This window comes from Lepisosteus oculatus, chromosome 4 (genome assembly GCF_040954835.1).
Source record: "Lepisosteus oculatus isolate fLepOcu1 chromosome 4, fLepOcu1.hap2, whole genome shotgun sequence".
Lineage (NCBI taxonomy): Eukaryota > Metazoa > Chordata > Actinopteri > Semionotiformes > Lepisosteidae > Lepisosteus > Lepisosteus oculatus.
The window spans coordinates 64320635-64335462 of NC_090699.1; the positions used below are offsets into that span (position 1 = coordinate 64320635).

The 14828-nt window shown below is 44.4% G+C and overlaps 1 protein-coding gene and 1 non-coding gene across 3 annotated transcripts in view; both read right to left on the reverse strand.

Annotated features, from left to right (window-relative positions):
• bsna (bassoon presynaptic cytomatrix protein a) overlaps positions 1 to 14828 on the reverse strand; it is a 165129-nt gene that overhangs the window by 7019 nt on the left and 143282 nt on the right. For both annotated transcript variants that reach the window (XM_069189520.1, XM_015348064.2), the window contains 7 exons: positions 13737 to 14713; positions 12606 to 12696; positions 10555 to 10686; positions 10131 to 10186; positions 9419 to 9534; positions 7789 to 7887; positions 411 to 528 (listed from right to left, as the gene is read on the reverse strand). In XM_069189520.1, the coding sequence (XP_069045621.1) occupies positions 10146 to 10186; positions 10555 to 10686; positions 12606 to 12696; positions 13737 to 14713 (1241 nt within the window). In that variant the 3' untranslated portion in view covers positions 411 to 528; positions 7789 to 7887; positions 9419 to 9534; positions 10131 to 10145. The remainder of the gene's footprint in view (positions 1 to 410; positions 529 to 7788; positions 7888 to 9418; positions 9535 to 10130; positions 10187 to 10554; positions 10687 to 12605; positions 12697 to 13736; positions 14714 to 14828) is intronic.
• Positions 4944 to 5049, reverse strand: LOC138238483 (U6 spliceosomal RNA). The gene has a single exon (XR_011189534.1). It is a non-coding gene; the product is annotated as a U6 spliceosomal RNA (small nuclear RNA).

The window sequence follows — 14828 nt, forward strand, 5'->3', positions numbered from 1 at the left end:
TTTGTGGTTGACTATCCCACCTTGACCTTAAAAAACGAAAGAGGAGAAAATAACTTCTGTGATCCTTGGATCTCTCACCACTTCTTGGCAAGAATAGTTCCCTGCTCACAAATATCGAGACCCTACTGTACTATGTGTTTTTTTGTACATGGTTAAGCACCCAGAAAAATGTGCTTTCCACAAAGTGGGCTCCCATCTTCTTCTGTATTTTGAAAATCAAAAATGCACTTAATTAATTCTTTACCAAAGTACACCTGGAAGACCTACAGTATTCAAATTTCACCTTAACAGCACACTGATTTGCAGTACTCTGTATTTCATTATATTCTTTAATATATGTCAAGTGTACTGTATGTGTGTTTTTGTCAGAACTGTCACATACTTTTCACTGATAGCTGTGTTAGACTTACCAAAGCAAGCTACACTCCAACCAGTAGCAGGCCACTGAAGAAAAGCTTGTCACATCTCACACTCGGTGCTGGCTAAGGTTGAGAATCGAGTCGAGAAGTTCTTCTCTCAAAGCCCATTCTGCGAAAAAAAAACATTATCTTTGGTTTCGCCGGTCAAATCAAATTGACTTCAGACAGAGCAGATCGGCAATCTAGTCTTTCAGCCCAGATGATGAAAGTCCTTTAAAAGCTCAATTAAAAAACTGAAAGAAATCTAATATGATTTAACTCATTCTTCGTTATTATTTGACTGTGAGTATTAATTAAAGACTTGAGTGACCAAATCTGAGTCCATACTAGAGCAGTGCCTTACTGGACCATAGCTCACCCTGCTCTCTGTATTGTCAGTAGTGCAATGGGATCTTGAACCCTCAACCATTGCTTATGAGTCCAGAGATTGACCCACTATGCTTTGCAAACTCCCCGCTCCCCGTCTTAATCTGACCGTCTATTAAACTACTGTACGTTATTACAGTCTATTTCAATATCTGCAAAGGAACAAGTAATAGGCTTACTCCATACCGAAAAGAGAAGAGAGAAAAACACAACGTTTCGTCTGTGAAGCCTTCTTCAATATCTTATTTCCTTTATCTGGTTCCATTATGCGTAGCTGTGGGGTATTTGTGAATCAACCTGAAAGACTGGCCCAGTTCCTAGTCTGTGAAGGCAGATGTCATTGTCCACTGGAAGTCTGCATTTTTATACCTGTTGCACCCTTTTACACATCCAACACCTAAATCTCACGGAGAGGCTGCTGCTGCTTTTATGGTTTTTACTGTATTTTCCTTTCCTGTGCCTGCAGTGAGACATGAAACAAATGCAAAAGATTCCTGCCACGGGCTGCAGGAAGGGTCTTGTTTGTGGTGGGGCTGTCCCCTCTGGGCTGAACCTGCTCATGGCAGTCTGATCGCCTGCTGCCAGCGTGTCACAGCCACCCAGCTCAACACAAACCGACACAGAAATTTACTGCAGCGTCACCCTGCAGTTAAAGCCAAACCCCTTCCATCCGAGAGCTGACAGATTTCGCGGTTTTACAGCCAGGTACTGTCCGTGCTAATTCTGAGCGCGATTCGTCATCGGCTGAAAGTCCGATCACCCTAGTAAGATTTTGCAAATTGGAAGCACACAGAAGTCAGAAATGTTTGGTTAAGTAATGCCGGCGATCACAAGCGACACATGATATATTAGCTGTCACAACATGGGGGTAAAATCAGTGTCAAATCAAAACGTTTTTTAAAAGCTCTCATTTCCTTCCATCTCCCAACTGTCTCCCAGAGACATGCTGTATAGATTAACCGGCGTCTCTAAACCGTCCCTGTGGGTGTCCTGCGAAGAACTGGTGTCCTCACCAGGATGCACTCTTGCTTTGCGCCCTGTGGATAAATTCCAGGTTGCCACATCCCCTGACAGGAGTAAGTGGCGGTCTCATCTCGGATGGACAGAATGGATGGGGGACTCGGCACCCTTAACAGACTTGAACAGAGAGGTGATTAGTGTGACTGGGAACGAGATCGGGAGTCTGATTGAAGGACTGAAGGTTTAAGCGAAACCTGGGTGCTTGTGGGAATCTTGCTGTTGTCAGGGGCCAGCAGCAGGACGCGAGTCAGCCTCGGTCCGGTCATTACAAGCTAAAATACATTTGCCACCAGTGTTTTGTTCCGCACGTACAGTACACTTACAGTATTTGCTCATCTTCTCAGGACATTTAACATTTAACATTTAAAAAAAATAAACATGAATTCTGGCGTTTCTAACCTCATTCTCTGCTTTTGCGTATGTGACAAAGCAGGCGGATCTTAAACATCGTCTTTCAGAAGGTTTTTTTTTCAAGATGCACAGTCAAGAATGGGGGGAAAACACCGGCACCCCGGGACTTACGCTTGTTAAAACGTGACCACTAGGGGGCAGAGGTGTAAAATAAATCACGGCAACGACCACAACTACTCGTGTTATATAATCACTTCTAGACGATCACTGTTCACTAGAATGCCGAGTGTTTTTTTTTTACCTCTACGCTGAAAACAAGTTAAAGGGTTTAAAAGCAAAGCTAAAGCTTCTATCCCCATGAGATCATTGTTGCTAAAAAGCTCTATTCCACTAAGCCGCAGGTAAAAGTATTGCTTAAAGTCATTGATTTTTAATAATATGCAATTTTTCTCTCTGTCTCACGGTGAGGTTCAGCTTTTTACACTCTCCCGGCTTTCAAACATGGCAAATTAACTTGGTGGGAATGGTAGGAGGGGTGATAATGTAATGGACTGTGTGGGTGTGCGTGCGCGGTGCTTGAATCAATTTGCATGTATGCCTTGGTAATTCAACAGGACGTTCATAAATAAAAGCACTGGGGTGGAAGGCAGTCACAGGGACTTTGCTGACAAAAGAGGATTTTTTGCTTTATAGCTCTTTGGCCTTGCACATTTCTGTGTTTCCCCTGGGACTGCACAGATAACGTGCTGCAAAATCCTAGTGAAGACAACTCGTTTTGAAATCGCAGGTGTGGTCACTGCAGCTCAAAGCACCCTGTGCGTACCTTAGAGGTGTCGTTAGCCTTTTCCAACCTGCTGAATTTGGTACTGGGAGCAAATGGAACGTCTTTCCAGAGCCTGGCTTCCCGGAGGTGGACAGGCCAACATCCACACTGCTACAGTACCACAGACTCACACAAGCTCCGCAAAACCTCGAGACACTGACATGGCACCAAGAGGAATGACCGGAGACAGAAACGAGTCATTCCAACCAAAACCAATCTCTTCACACTCCCATCTTAAAGTGTTAAAACATACTGCGGAATTCGGTGCTTTTCAAGTGACTCGCAATCCGTGTCACTGACCGCAGCAAGCAAATACTACTGTAAACCGTCTGCTTCAGTCTGATATCTATCGAAAACCATATATTGTATCATACTGTATATCATATATCATATATATGGCATACTGTATCTTTACACCGTTAGACCAGCAAGTGTTACTGATCTTCCAGCTGCTCAAGGGCAAGAGGGCGGTTACAGGATTGCAGAATTAAGGAGGACAAACATTATTTAAAGGATCTGAGTATGCCGGTTCTAACGTGTCTAAGGGCAGAGAAGAGTGTCTTAATGGAGTCTGTGAGGTTCCAGGTTTTCATTCCCATTCAGCTCTTAATGAGTCTATCTGGACTGATTATTGTCTTAATTAGAGCATTTCAACAACTTCTCTTGATTTAGAGGCATATTAAATTTACTAACATTCATATAAAACCCCTTACTCCAGAACTACAGAATGTACAGAGCAATGCCAAGTACTATATTTCATGTGGTGTATATGTAAATATATACAGTAATTACCTACTTACTTTCTGACTGTTGTGCAAAATCTTAACCAAGGAGTGCTTACAGTGCTGGCAAGCCAGAAATGCGCTCCATGGCACTGCCTTAGAGGACACCATCATTCGTTTCCTTTACAGAGCTACACCTGGAGCATTTCGCTGACCCCGGAGAGACCTCCATTCTTGAAAAAGAGCAGTTTCATCGATGTGTTCACGCCAGTCTCGATGTGTTTACATCAGACCCAGTGAAAGGGACTCCAGCATGAATCTAGATCATTTCAGATAATGTGTGCTTGCTTCTGTGCTTCAGGATTTCACACTTAAAGTGATTTTAACACGATGTTGTAAAAGAACAGTTCCACAGTATTTTTTTTTAACCACATTATACCACTCAGCTGGAAAAGTTTTTCAAGCATGCAAAGACAATAGTATCAAATTGGCATATTAACCCCATCTCCCAGGTGAGGATCTCCCATCACCTTTAATTGTCCCTGAAACAGGATACCCCCCAGCCACAGTACTTTCTATCCCTGCTCCACTGGCTTTAACCTTGAAAGAGGACAGCTTGCATGAGTAGCTACAGCTGGGCAACACGACCACCTTTAAACAGCCTAATGAATGAGCAGCATCTACTAAACTTGTGACCGATGTCCTTGTAACACAAACAATGATAACAAACACAAGTGGAATCTCAGCCCAGGTAAGCTTTGAAAATCTGCAAATGCTTTCAGTTTTATCGTATTATTCCAAAAAAATTAATTTTCTTTTTGCCCTCAATTAGATCTCTTGCAATATCGGTCTCTGGTGGGTATAAATGCATAGGTTGTAACACCAAATCTACATGGAAATGCATCTCTTGCATTTTGGAAATCCGTGATAAGAATCTGGGATTCTCTCTGTATAGGTAGCACAATCCTTGTGCTGATCACGTGTTTCACTAGTGGCCATCCATTTCTAGCTGTTAACCAGAGAGGTACAGTATCTGTTGTTTACTTCAGTATTTTAAAAGGCCTGTTGAGAAGGACATCTTGTATTTATGGAAAAAAACAACAACAAGAATGGTTGCAAACAAAAAGGAGGCCATTCAGTCCATTGATAGCTGGTGGATAACTGATCCAAGAATATCGTCCAGCCACTTCCTGAAAGAAGCCAGGGTATGAGCCTCAAAAGCGTGCCTGGGTAGCGAGCTTCCAGACTCCCACAGCCCTAACAAACTTGCATGTCATCCTTGTGTAGAGGCCATGCCCATCTAATCTGTATCGTTTCAATTTAAGTACAGTATATGCTACTAAAGCAAGCACACTGCTGCCAAAACAAGCACTAAAGCAAATCCATAGTCACATACTGTATACATTATGACTATTCATTATCTCTTCATCCGATCACAATACTACAGGAGGCAGAACTGTCTTACAAACTCACAGAGTCAGTCATTTTGATTTTTTATCATTTTTCATCATTTACATTTATTGCAATTACCCCACCTTGACCAAAGGATGCTAGTTCTTTTAACAGAAAATGCTCTGCTTGAAGAATAAGTGGTAATGTCTGTGGTTTGTCATATTCACGATGCCGAAATCAAATTTCTTTTATGCGAAAAAAAAAGAATTTAATATATTTTGAATGGGAAGGCAGTACTTTTCTTTCCCCGTGGGGTAGTAGAAACTTAAAAAGAAATAACTGGGAAAAAAAGAAGATCATAGCAAAGTGCTTACACTGGATGCACTAAATTGTAATAATATAATCTGAAATTAAAATAAATGTGTCATTCACCTATTGTATTATTTTACTTAAATTGGATCGCTTCATTGAAGCAGAATTAATTAGGGGATTATATAACTGTTTTTAATGGGCCTTTTTTGTAAACTGATCCCATCCACAGCTGCTGATGTGCAATTAACCGGCAGCCAATATCAGTGTATTAGACAGAGTCCAGTGGGGATAGACGTTCCTAGAGCAGGAACATGAAAATCACAGGGACTTTAGCCGCAATTTTGTTTGATTAGCTACAGCTATTAGGTTGTCTGGCTTTAACCTCTTCCCGTTATTTCAGAATTTATGCGGAATGGAAGTTTTTTTTTTCATGAAGATAGAGCTACAGTCGTTTTCCTCTCACATCGTGCAAGCAGCATATATATATTAAAGCATTACATCAATATCCTTCTGCATGGGTCTCATTATAGAAGTATAATCACATAATTAAACACCCCGTTGTGTCTCTTAAACTATGTCTATTTACTTCACAGCAGGGCTACACAACCTTACCGCCTTAGTTATCTTTGTGGGCTTTCACTGCAGATTCTCTGAAGTCTAAGCATTATAAAACAGTTTTAATCCCCTTGCTGTAGAACAGTTATTCCAGTTACTTAATCTTCACAGGCCTGAAGCTTTCCCCTACATTTTATTTAGAAACAAACACATAAACTGTTTTCCTAACCTGTGAGGTGGACGGCTTCATTTTATTTGAATGCATGCACATCTTCATTCTATGAAGAACCCACAAACCAAACTGTTTTCAACGTGGATTTAACTTCTGCTTGCTCCTAATTTCACAGTGGGACTAACAAAAGATTGCAGCTGACATTCTGGGAGGATATTAAAAATATCCCTTTTGCAAATATCTTCCTTCTCGGTGCGGTCATTCTCATGAAGGAAAAAAATGACCACTTTAATTACAGATTCTTTAACATCCAGCGTTCTTCTGGTCAATAAAGATGCAACACTGACTGAAGACATGTGTCTGTGTATTTGGCTAACACAGGGATCAACCAATGGCAAATAATTACCAGTTCTATCTAGCCCAAGACCTACAATCATAAATTATATGCAAGTCAATGCAACTTTGAGCAGCATGAGATTCTTGTCTGTATTTAAATCTGTCTTTTAGGCCTCTTTATTTTAACATGCCTATTGAAGCTATTGCACATCCCTTACTGTGACAACCTCCTCTGAAAATGGCTAAATTTGTTTCTCAAAATTGATTCCCTGCTATTTCGTTTCACAGCGCGTCACATAGGTGACCAGGAGATCAATAGTCTACTTCCTGCAAACAGTAGGGGGGGGGGGGAGATAGGTGAAACTGCCTCATTTAATGATGCTTCTTCTTTCCCCACGGTGTTACGTGACCCTGGAACTGTATCAAAAATCTATATTTTTAAGAGACCGAACAGGCAACAAAATACTGAGATGAAGCAGAAATGAGCTTCGCCTCGTGCCCTGTCAGAACCCAAGGTTCGCACTGAGATTCAGATTGAAATGCTCCATGTTCTCGTGTTTACTGAGCTCAAGGGCAAGGCTGAAAAGAAGGGGAAAACAAGCAGTTTGTCGCAATTCAAATAAAATTAATAAAATACTACAATATATAGGATTTTAGTGATTTCTGCAGATGGAACATGTTATGAAAAAATCATAATATTAATAATAACTGCTTACTCTGATATAGAACTTTTCTGGACACTCCACTCAAAGCACTTTACAGGTAATGGGGATCCCCTCCACCACCACCAGTGTGCAGCCCCACCTGGATGATGCGACGGCAGCCATAGTGCGCCAGAACGCTCACCACACACCAGCGATCAGTGGGGAGGAGTGATGAAGCCAGTTCAGAGACAGGGATTATTAGGAGGCCCTGATTGGTAAGGGCCAACGGGAAATTTGGCCAGGACGAGAAACGCCCTGGGAATTTTTAACGACCACAGAGAGTCAGGACCTCAGTTTTACGGCTCATCCGAAGGACGATGCCTTTTTACAGTGACAACATGTGAATCTAACATTTTATCATTTCTAAGTGATTCTAAATCCCTGTCATTAAAAAATAAACGTTTAGCATGTTCTGTGACTGCAGACCTTTCTCCCACAGAGACGAGCACAGTGGTAATAATCTTTCGTGTTGCTCTTCAAACACTAGGTAGCAACTGGGAGGAGTGGTTTTGGCTGGAGCATCCATTCTCCCCTCCAGGCTTTCGGCCTGTAAACTGGAAGCTGCAAAGTCTTTGCGATGCAGATGCAGAAATATCCCTGCTCCCCACCCTCTTACCTCCTGCCTGAGGAAGCAATAACAGTCTCTCCTCCATCATGTGTGCACGCTTAGGACCTCCAGTGCTTGCCAGGTACCCATGATCCCAATCCTGGATGCCTGGGTGAAGCAAAGAGCAGTGCAGAAATCACTGAGGTCAGCCTGGCTTTTTATACACTTACACTCACTGGTCACAGAGTGAGGAGGGACCCCCACCAAATATCAGGCCAGCAACAAGAATGGCCTTGGAATATTTTCTGCACCCCATTCCATTCCATTCTTCTACTGAGGACGTCTCAAGCTGAGGTTGTGATGTGGTCTGATACTGTATATAACAAATATTGCTATTTTGGTTTTCATTATTACAAGCATTCCAAAACAGTAATGATTTACATTTGGACCTGCTTTCCTTTCATTTTTTTTTCTACAGATTCTTTGGAGGTTTCCATCTGCATTGTAGCAACAGCTCTCCTCCTCCTGCCACAGGATGGCACACAGCGGTCAGTGGCCGTCGGCTGGCACACTGCTGCACTACAGTGGATGAACACCTTCTCCTTCTCCTCCAGAAGGCTGAAGTTTAATGTTGCTCGACACTTATCCCTAACAATCTACTTCAACATCAATCCTGATGCTGGATTCAAGCATGGGCAAATAATTGCCTGATGTGCCTGCCATGTGCTGTGATCGGGGGACACAGAGAAGACACATCTGCTTTAGACTGCAGGGTGAATGTGCAAAACATGTAAACCTCAGAATGTACTGTACGTATGAACCTGCTTCTCTTATAATTACTACATTACAATCCTTTTTCCCCATTGCTTCCATGCAATGGATCCGAATAATGGAAGTTGCTTGAAAGCAAAATCTCATATAAGGAAACATATAAGAACAAAAGGGAAATGTTACAAATGAGATGAGGCCATTTTGGCTCACCTAGCTTGTTTGGTTGCTAGAACAATTCTGAACCAAGGATTTCATCCTAATCATGTCTTGAAAGAAGACAAGGTATTGGCTTGAACAACATGGCTGGGGAGCTCATTCCAGACTCCCACAAGCCTTTGTGTAAAGAAGCTCAGCTTTCTCTGCTGAGACCATAGATTAGGCACCTAGTCTCTGAGATCAGGGATTAAACAATTTATTTTTCCTTCATATCACCATGGCTGGAGAACTGCTACAACACTTAGACAATTAAATTAGGCATGCATCAAATTTTGAACATTCTGCAAAACAGCAGTGATGTGTATGCATTTCTATAGCACTCTTCTTCCCAAAGGACCGCAGCTCACTGCCTTTCAAGGAAATTACCCATTTCCTGCACCAGCAGCCCTAGAACATAGCTGATCTGGTGGAGAAATGGGAGCACAGGCAGAACATCCCTGCTCTCTTTAACATAGTCAGGGGATACCTAATAGTCAGAGAACAGTTTAATGTCTGATCCGGAAGCTGGTGCCTCTGCAATATAATATCCCTCAGTCACCACACCAAGATATTACTGTGGGAGAAATTCTGGTCCAAAAAGAAGAGAACCCCCTACTGGTCCACCAATACAAAGTAGCCTCTCAAACACGTTTTCTGTTTTTGTCATCCATACGATCTTTCTCTTCAGGCCAAAGCAATTTCCACTGAGCTGTTGAAATACAGTTGTACTCACTGCTGCACTCAGAGGTCCACAATTCTCTCTTGTCAATAAATTACACGAGGGGGGTGTTCATAGGTTTTTCAAGTACAAAGCCTCACTCTTTCTTCGTCGTTTCTACTCCAGGAGCCCTGAAAAGCAGAAGCAAAGCATTCTTCACACTCATGCCGATCAAGGGTTTTCAAACAACACTTAGTTAAAATAAATTTAAAAACTGCTGAAAAGAAAAAAATCAAAAGGTTTATGAAAGGCACAAACCATTTTATGTCACAGCTAAATTCATGAAACCTCATAAATGTGTTGACTGTTTGATGTGTTCACTTTGAACTCGCCTTGGGGTTTCAAATAAACACGACGCGCCTTCTCATAAAATGTCCAGCACTGCTCAGACACACATTGTGAAGATAAAGCGTACCTGGAAAACGTGTCAGGTGGATAGAGACCTTGGAGAGATCATTACTGTACAACCCCTGAACAAGAGGTCTTATCAAGCAGTTAGCCAAGAGGGAAAACACAGATTATAATTTGTTCACAAAAAAATGATTGACAAAATAATAGTGCAGTCAACAGACAGATAAGGCAATTGAAAACAGCAATTTATATCAGGCTTCCTTTGTGTGACTAATTTGCTTGTATCTGGCAAAAGGATTTTTTTGTCCACCTCTTTGCCTTATGTCTCTCGCAAAATGAGAAATCACTCTTCTTAATAAAAGTGAGAGCTACTTACCCTCTACTTCGCTGCTCACCAGAATGAAGTAAATTTCTTGCCGAAAGCCGACACAGCTGTTTAAACCAAGGAAACAAATATTTAAGAAGGGAAGAGCAAAGCAACACTGCATCTGTGAGGCACGAGTTTCCTGCTGTCTCTTTGCTCCATGAGTATGCATGCCATCAGTCGGCTCCATTAGCCAAAACTGAAACAAGAAATGACTTTGGCTTTGTAACCTTTTGGATTCATTTCAACGTCCATTTCATGCCTTGCTTAAGCAATCCGCTTCTATGAACAAAACCGTTCCCCTACAGCCCAGCACCGAGATGCAGATGAGAATTCCCGGATTATTCCTACCAATAGAAACAGGGTCCCCTGATGAAAGCAGCTCGCTTGGTTCACAGCGGTCACAGAGGCCCCTGTCAAAACAAGCACACGGTACCTTCTCCCAGTTTGCCAGCCTGCTCCGCTGCCCCTCCCGGTAGGATTTTGGAAAAGACGCTCTCCCCGTCAGCAGCAGCCTGCCCTGCTGCGGCCCCTCCTGCCCCTCCGGGCCTGGGGGCGGCTTTAGCACCTGAAGGAAAAGCCCAAATCACAGCCGGTGTCACAGCCGCCGCTCTCCGTGGGCAGGTCAGATAATCAAGCTTTCATCCCCTCTGGTGTTCAGGGGGGAAACAGGAGCCCCTGGCAGCCTTCTGCCTCCGCGCCGCGAAAGGTCCCAACCAGAGCGAACTGCAGATACATCGTTAACCCTCTCTTGACGCCTTCTGCTCCAATAGGCTTGGATTAAAAAATGCAGCCCCCTGCAATTTAGAAACTCCCGTGTGTGATGCACTGAGCTCTCCAAGGTTTACTGAGATACAACAATAGCACCGATATTAACCCACTGAGAACATCGGTTCTTGCAACCCAGTGTTTGAAATGATTTCTGAGCTGGCATGCTGGCGGATCCTGCGCTAAGAAAATATACCATGACAGCGCTACAGTGTTGCATGGCAGTATAATTATGATCATCCTCCAACAGTCAGATCAACCAGGAGATTATAAGATTTACTCAACGGTTAAGCTATCAATGTGGAATTAATTTCAATTTAAATGGTACTATAGTGGATAAACTTCCCTGAAGACATAAAAACAGTAATTCTATTATCTTGTTTAAAAGAGTTGCTCTTATTGGTTGATTTTCTTTTTGCGCCATATTTGCAGTTTGCTGTTTTCAAAGCTATCTTTTGGATAATCCCCCAGTTTTAAAAGGATGACAAGGACAATTGTTTAGGAAATCCTTTTTCTTTACCTCTGTTGTCAAGCACAGAATGAATAGTTCTGATAGTGGCGTCCTATACAAACACTGCAAATGCTTTCTAAAGATACCTGACTGTAATTCTTTTGTCAGGGAACCGGCAGGGAGTTTTCCGGGGATCCTGTGTGTAGCTGCGAATTCTGCGGGATGCAGAGGCAAACAATCCAAGATCGTAATCCAGAAGCAAGGTCGAAAGCAGAAGCTAGAGATCAGCTAACCAGATAGATCCGAGACAAACCGAGAAGACAATCCGAAAGGCGAAATCCAAGACACGAGATCGAAAAAGGGAAACGCAATGAGACAAAAACGCGCACTAGAGAACTCTAAAGGAGTGAGCATGGTTTGGTGCGTGAGGGAGAGGGACGTGGTTGGATAATCGGTCCAGGAGTGAGACTCTGTGGAATCTGGTGCCTGTGAGAATGCCATGGTTTCAGCTAGGAATGGTGGTAGGAATGTAATGGAGTTTGTGAGGAAGACTGTGGGGCGTGACATCTTTTCTGTGTCCTCAGCTCTTATATTACGACTAGGAGTTTTCCTCTCCTCTTCAAGTGCAGGGCTGCCCCATCCAGGTCCCGCAGAGACTGTGTCTGCAGGTACTCAAGGTCACTTTCAAGATGCCCCAGGAGAAGCTGTATAATTGGCCAAGTTAAATCTGTAACCAGCTGGAATGAAAACCCACAGACACACAGGCCCTCCAGGACCAAGACTGGACACCCCTGCACCTCTCTTTCTTTCTGGATACAGGGGACCAGCCATCTTCCTCATGGGCGGGGGGGGCTGGGTGTTCAACCACAGTGACAGTGAGCTAATTACAGATTCAGGCAATTAGTAGCCAATTAAAAGTTACCCATAAATCTCAGAAACATCTGATGAAATCCCACGCAAAACAGGGGGAGAGGGGGAGAGCTTGCAAACTCCACGCAGACAGAACCAGAAGTCTGGAACTAAACCCGGGACCCCTGGGACAGAGCTGTGAGGCTGCAGTGCCCCTAAGAAGCTCATGTCCCATTTCTCTGCTGAACCCCATGAACCATCTGCAGGTGATCTTCAGAAGGGCGTAAATCCCCACGCCACCTTGCTGTCCATGCAGTGGTGTATATAAATACATATTCTTCTCACCACCTCCGTTATTTAGCAACACAGGCAGAGACTGTGGAAAGAATGACGGATCTTAGGAAAGATGGTTTACTCACCTATCGCCGTTGTAGGACCCTGTGGTGCTTTAGCAGGCTGTGCGGCTGGCTTCACACCCGGCTTGGCAGCATCAGCCAAATTTGTCTTTGCCTGCAAAAAAAACAAAAAAAAAAGACAGTAAAGAAAGGAGGAAATTACTAGAGGAAATATGATTAGTTCTCGCTGTCCGTAACCAAAGACAAACAGCAATGTGAGCAAAATAATTGATCACAATCTCTGACTTTATTATTAAAACCCAAGAATATGCCGCCTGCTGACAGTGTCAGGGTTCCAGTATATTATGCTATAATAGCAGCTTTTTCAGTAGCCTAATAATCAGCTGAGGTACAACGATAACGCAAAAGCAATCAATAGGGAACAGGATGACTGTTGTTTGTAGGGGATTTGTACCCAGCCTTGAAGCAAATTTGCTATTAACACTGCCAGTGACATGTGGAAAGAATATGGAACTGACAAGAAATTAATAGCTATGAGCCAGCAAAACAAAAAGGAACTCTAATGAAATCGCTCCGCTCAATTTAAACACCATAATTTGTCAAAACTCATCAAATCCTTCAGGTACTATTAAGCTGACTGCTACAAATTAGTGAATTTTAATGATGTCTTCAGTCGGGCTAATGCAATAGACTGCAACAGGGGTGGAGAAGAGTGCATCAGCCCCTGACTAGACATTAGAATTTGCATTTCTCGTATTATCAACTTGGTAAAAATTCAATCATAAGTTTGCCTAAAGCTGGCTTTCTCCACAGTTATCACACATGTTACCCTGTATTTACATGACTTTGTCACTGCTTAATAAAAGCATCTGGCAGAAACTATTTTAGCATCCATTTTTGTGAGTGTTCACAGTGGCTCAAACAAAAAAAAAATAATAGTTCATCCTTTCAAAAGCCCAAACTTGCAATTGCAGTCCTAGAAGACTATTGTGGTAGGACTCAAACAGCTTAGTAAATCCTCTCACTCTCTCCAATTTAAAATTGCAAAAAGGCTGCTGCTTAAAAGTCCTGACCAAGGAGGCGCTTACCTGAAAGGTCTTTTTCTACCACTGCCTCTGTCCTTCCAACCTCTCAGGTATTGACTAAAGCACCGCACAATAAAATACTTTCTCAACAAAAAAATTCTACTCTTACCGCTGCGGCTGGCTGGAGGCCTGCTTGTGGTGGACGGGCCTGGGCCTGGGCCGGGGCTGGGGCTTGGGCCTGGGCTTGGGCCTGAACCTGAGCCTGAGGCTGAGCCTGGCCTGGCTTAGCCTGTTGCTGCTGTGCTTGTGCTGGCTGTTGCTGAGCAGGCTGCTGCTGCTGCATCTGCGGTTGCCTCACTGCTGACGCCTGCGCCTGCCCCTGCCCCTGCCCCTGCTGCTGCTGGCTGCGAGCCTGCGGTCCCTGCTGCCCTTGCTGCCCTTGCTGCTGGAGACCCTCCTGCTGCTGCTGCTGCTGCTGCTGGGATGCGGGCAGCCTTCCTGCCTGCGGCTGCCTGGAGGAGGGCTGCGGCTGGCTTGACGGCGGCTGCCTGGAGGACGCGGCCTGGTGGTCCTGCTTCCTCGACGACTGTGGCTGCTGCGGCTGCTGCTGCTGCTGCTGGGGCTGCTGATGGTGGGACGACGGGGGCTGCTTCTGCACCCTCTGGCCCTCCGAGGAGCCGTGGTGGTGGCTGGAGGGCTGGCGGGAGTAATCGGAGGAGTGGTAGCCCTGCAAGGATCTCGAATCCGCGGGCTGGCTCCTCTTCTGGGAGGACGAGGCCGCCGCCTGCCTGGATTCGTGGCGCACGGAGGACTCCTTGGGGTGGCCTTTGGACGACCTGGAGGACCTCGCCTCCTCCGAGGAGTGCCGAGACGAGGACGAGTGCCTGCCCGAGTTGCTGCCGTGGTGCCTGTGCTCCCGGGACGAGGAGGAGGAATGCCGCGGGTGAGAGTAGTCGTCCTGCTGCCACAAGTCCTCGTCCGGCGGCTCGTCGTAGTCGTGGTACGTGTGCTTCACGTGGTTCCGTCTCTGGGAGGACGAATGGCCACCGCCGCCGCCGCCGCCGCTGCTGTAATGCCTCGATCTCTCAGAGCGCAGTTCCCGCGGTTTCTCAAACCAGTCCGTTTCCTCCTGCCCCAAATGATAGGCTTTGAAAACCAAACACAGATCACGGTCAATCTCCATATCCGTCAGGGAGAAAGGCGAGCAGGCTGCAGCCATGCAGGGACAATAAACACGCCGACCTTTACAACATGCAAAAAA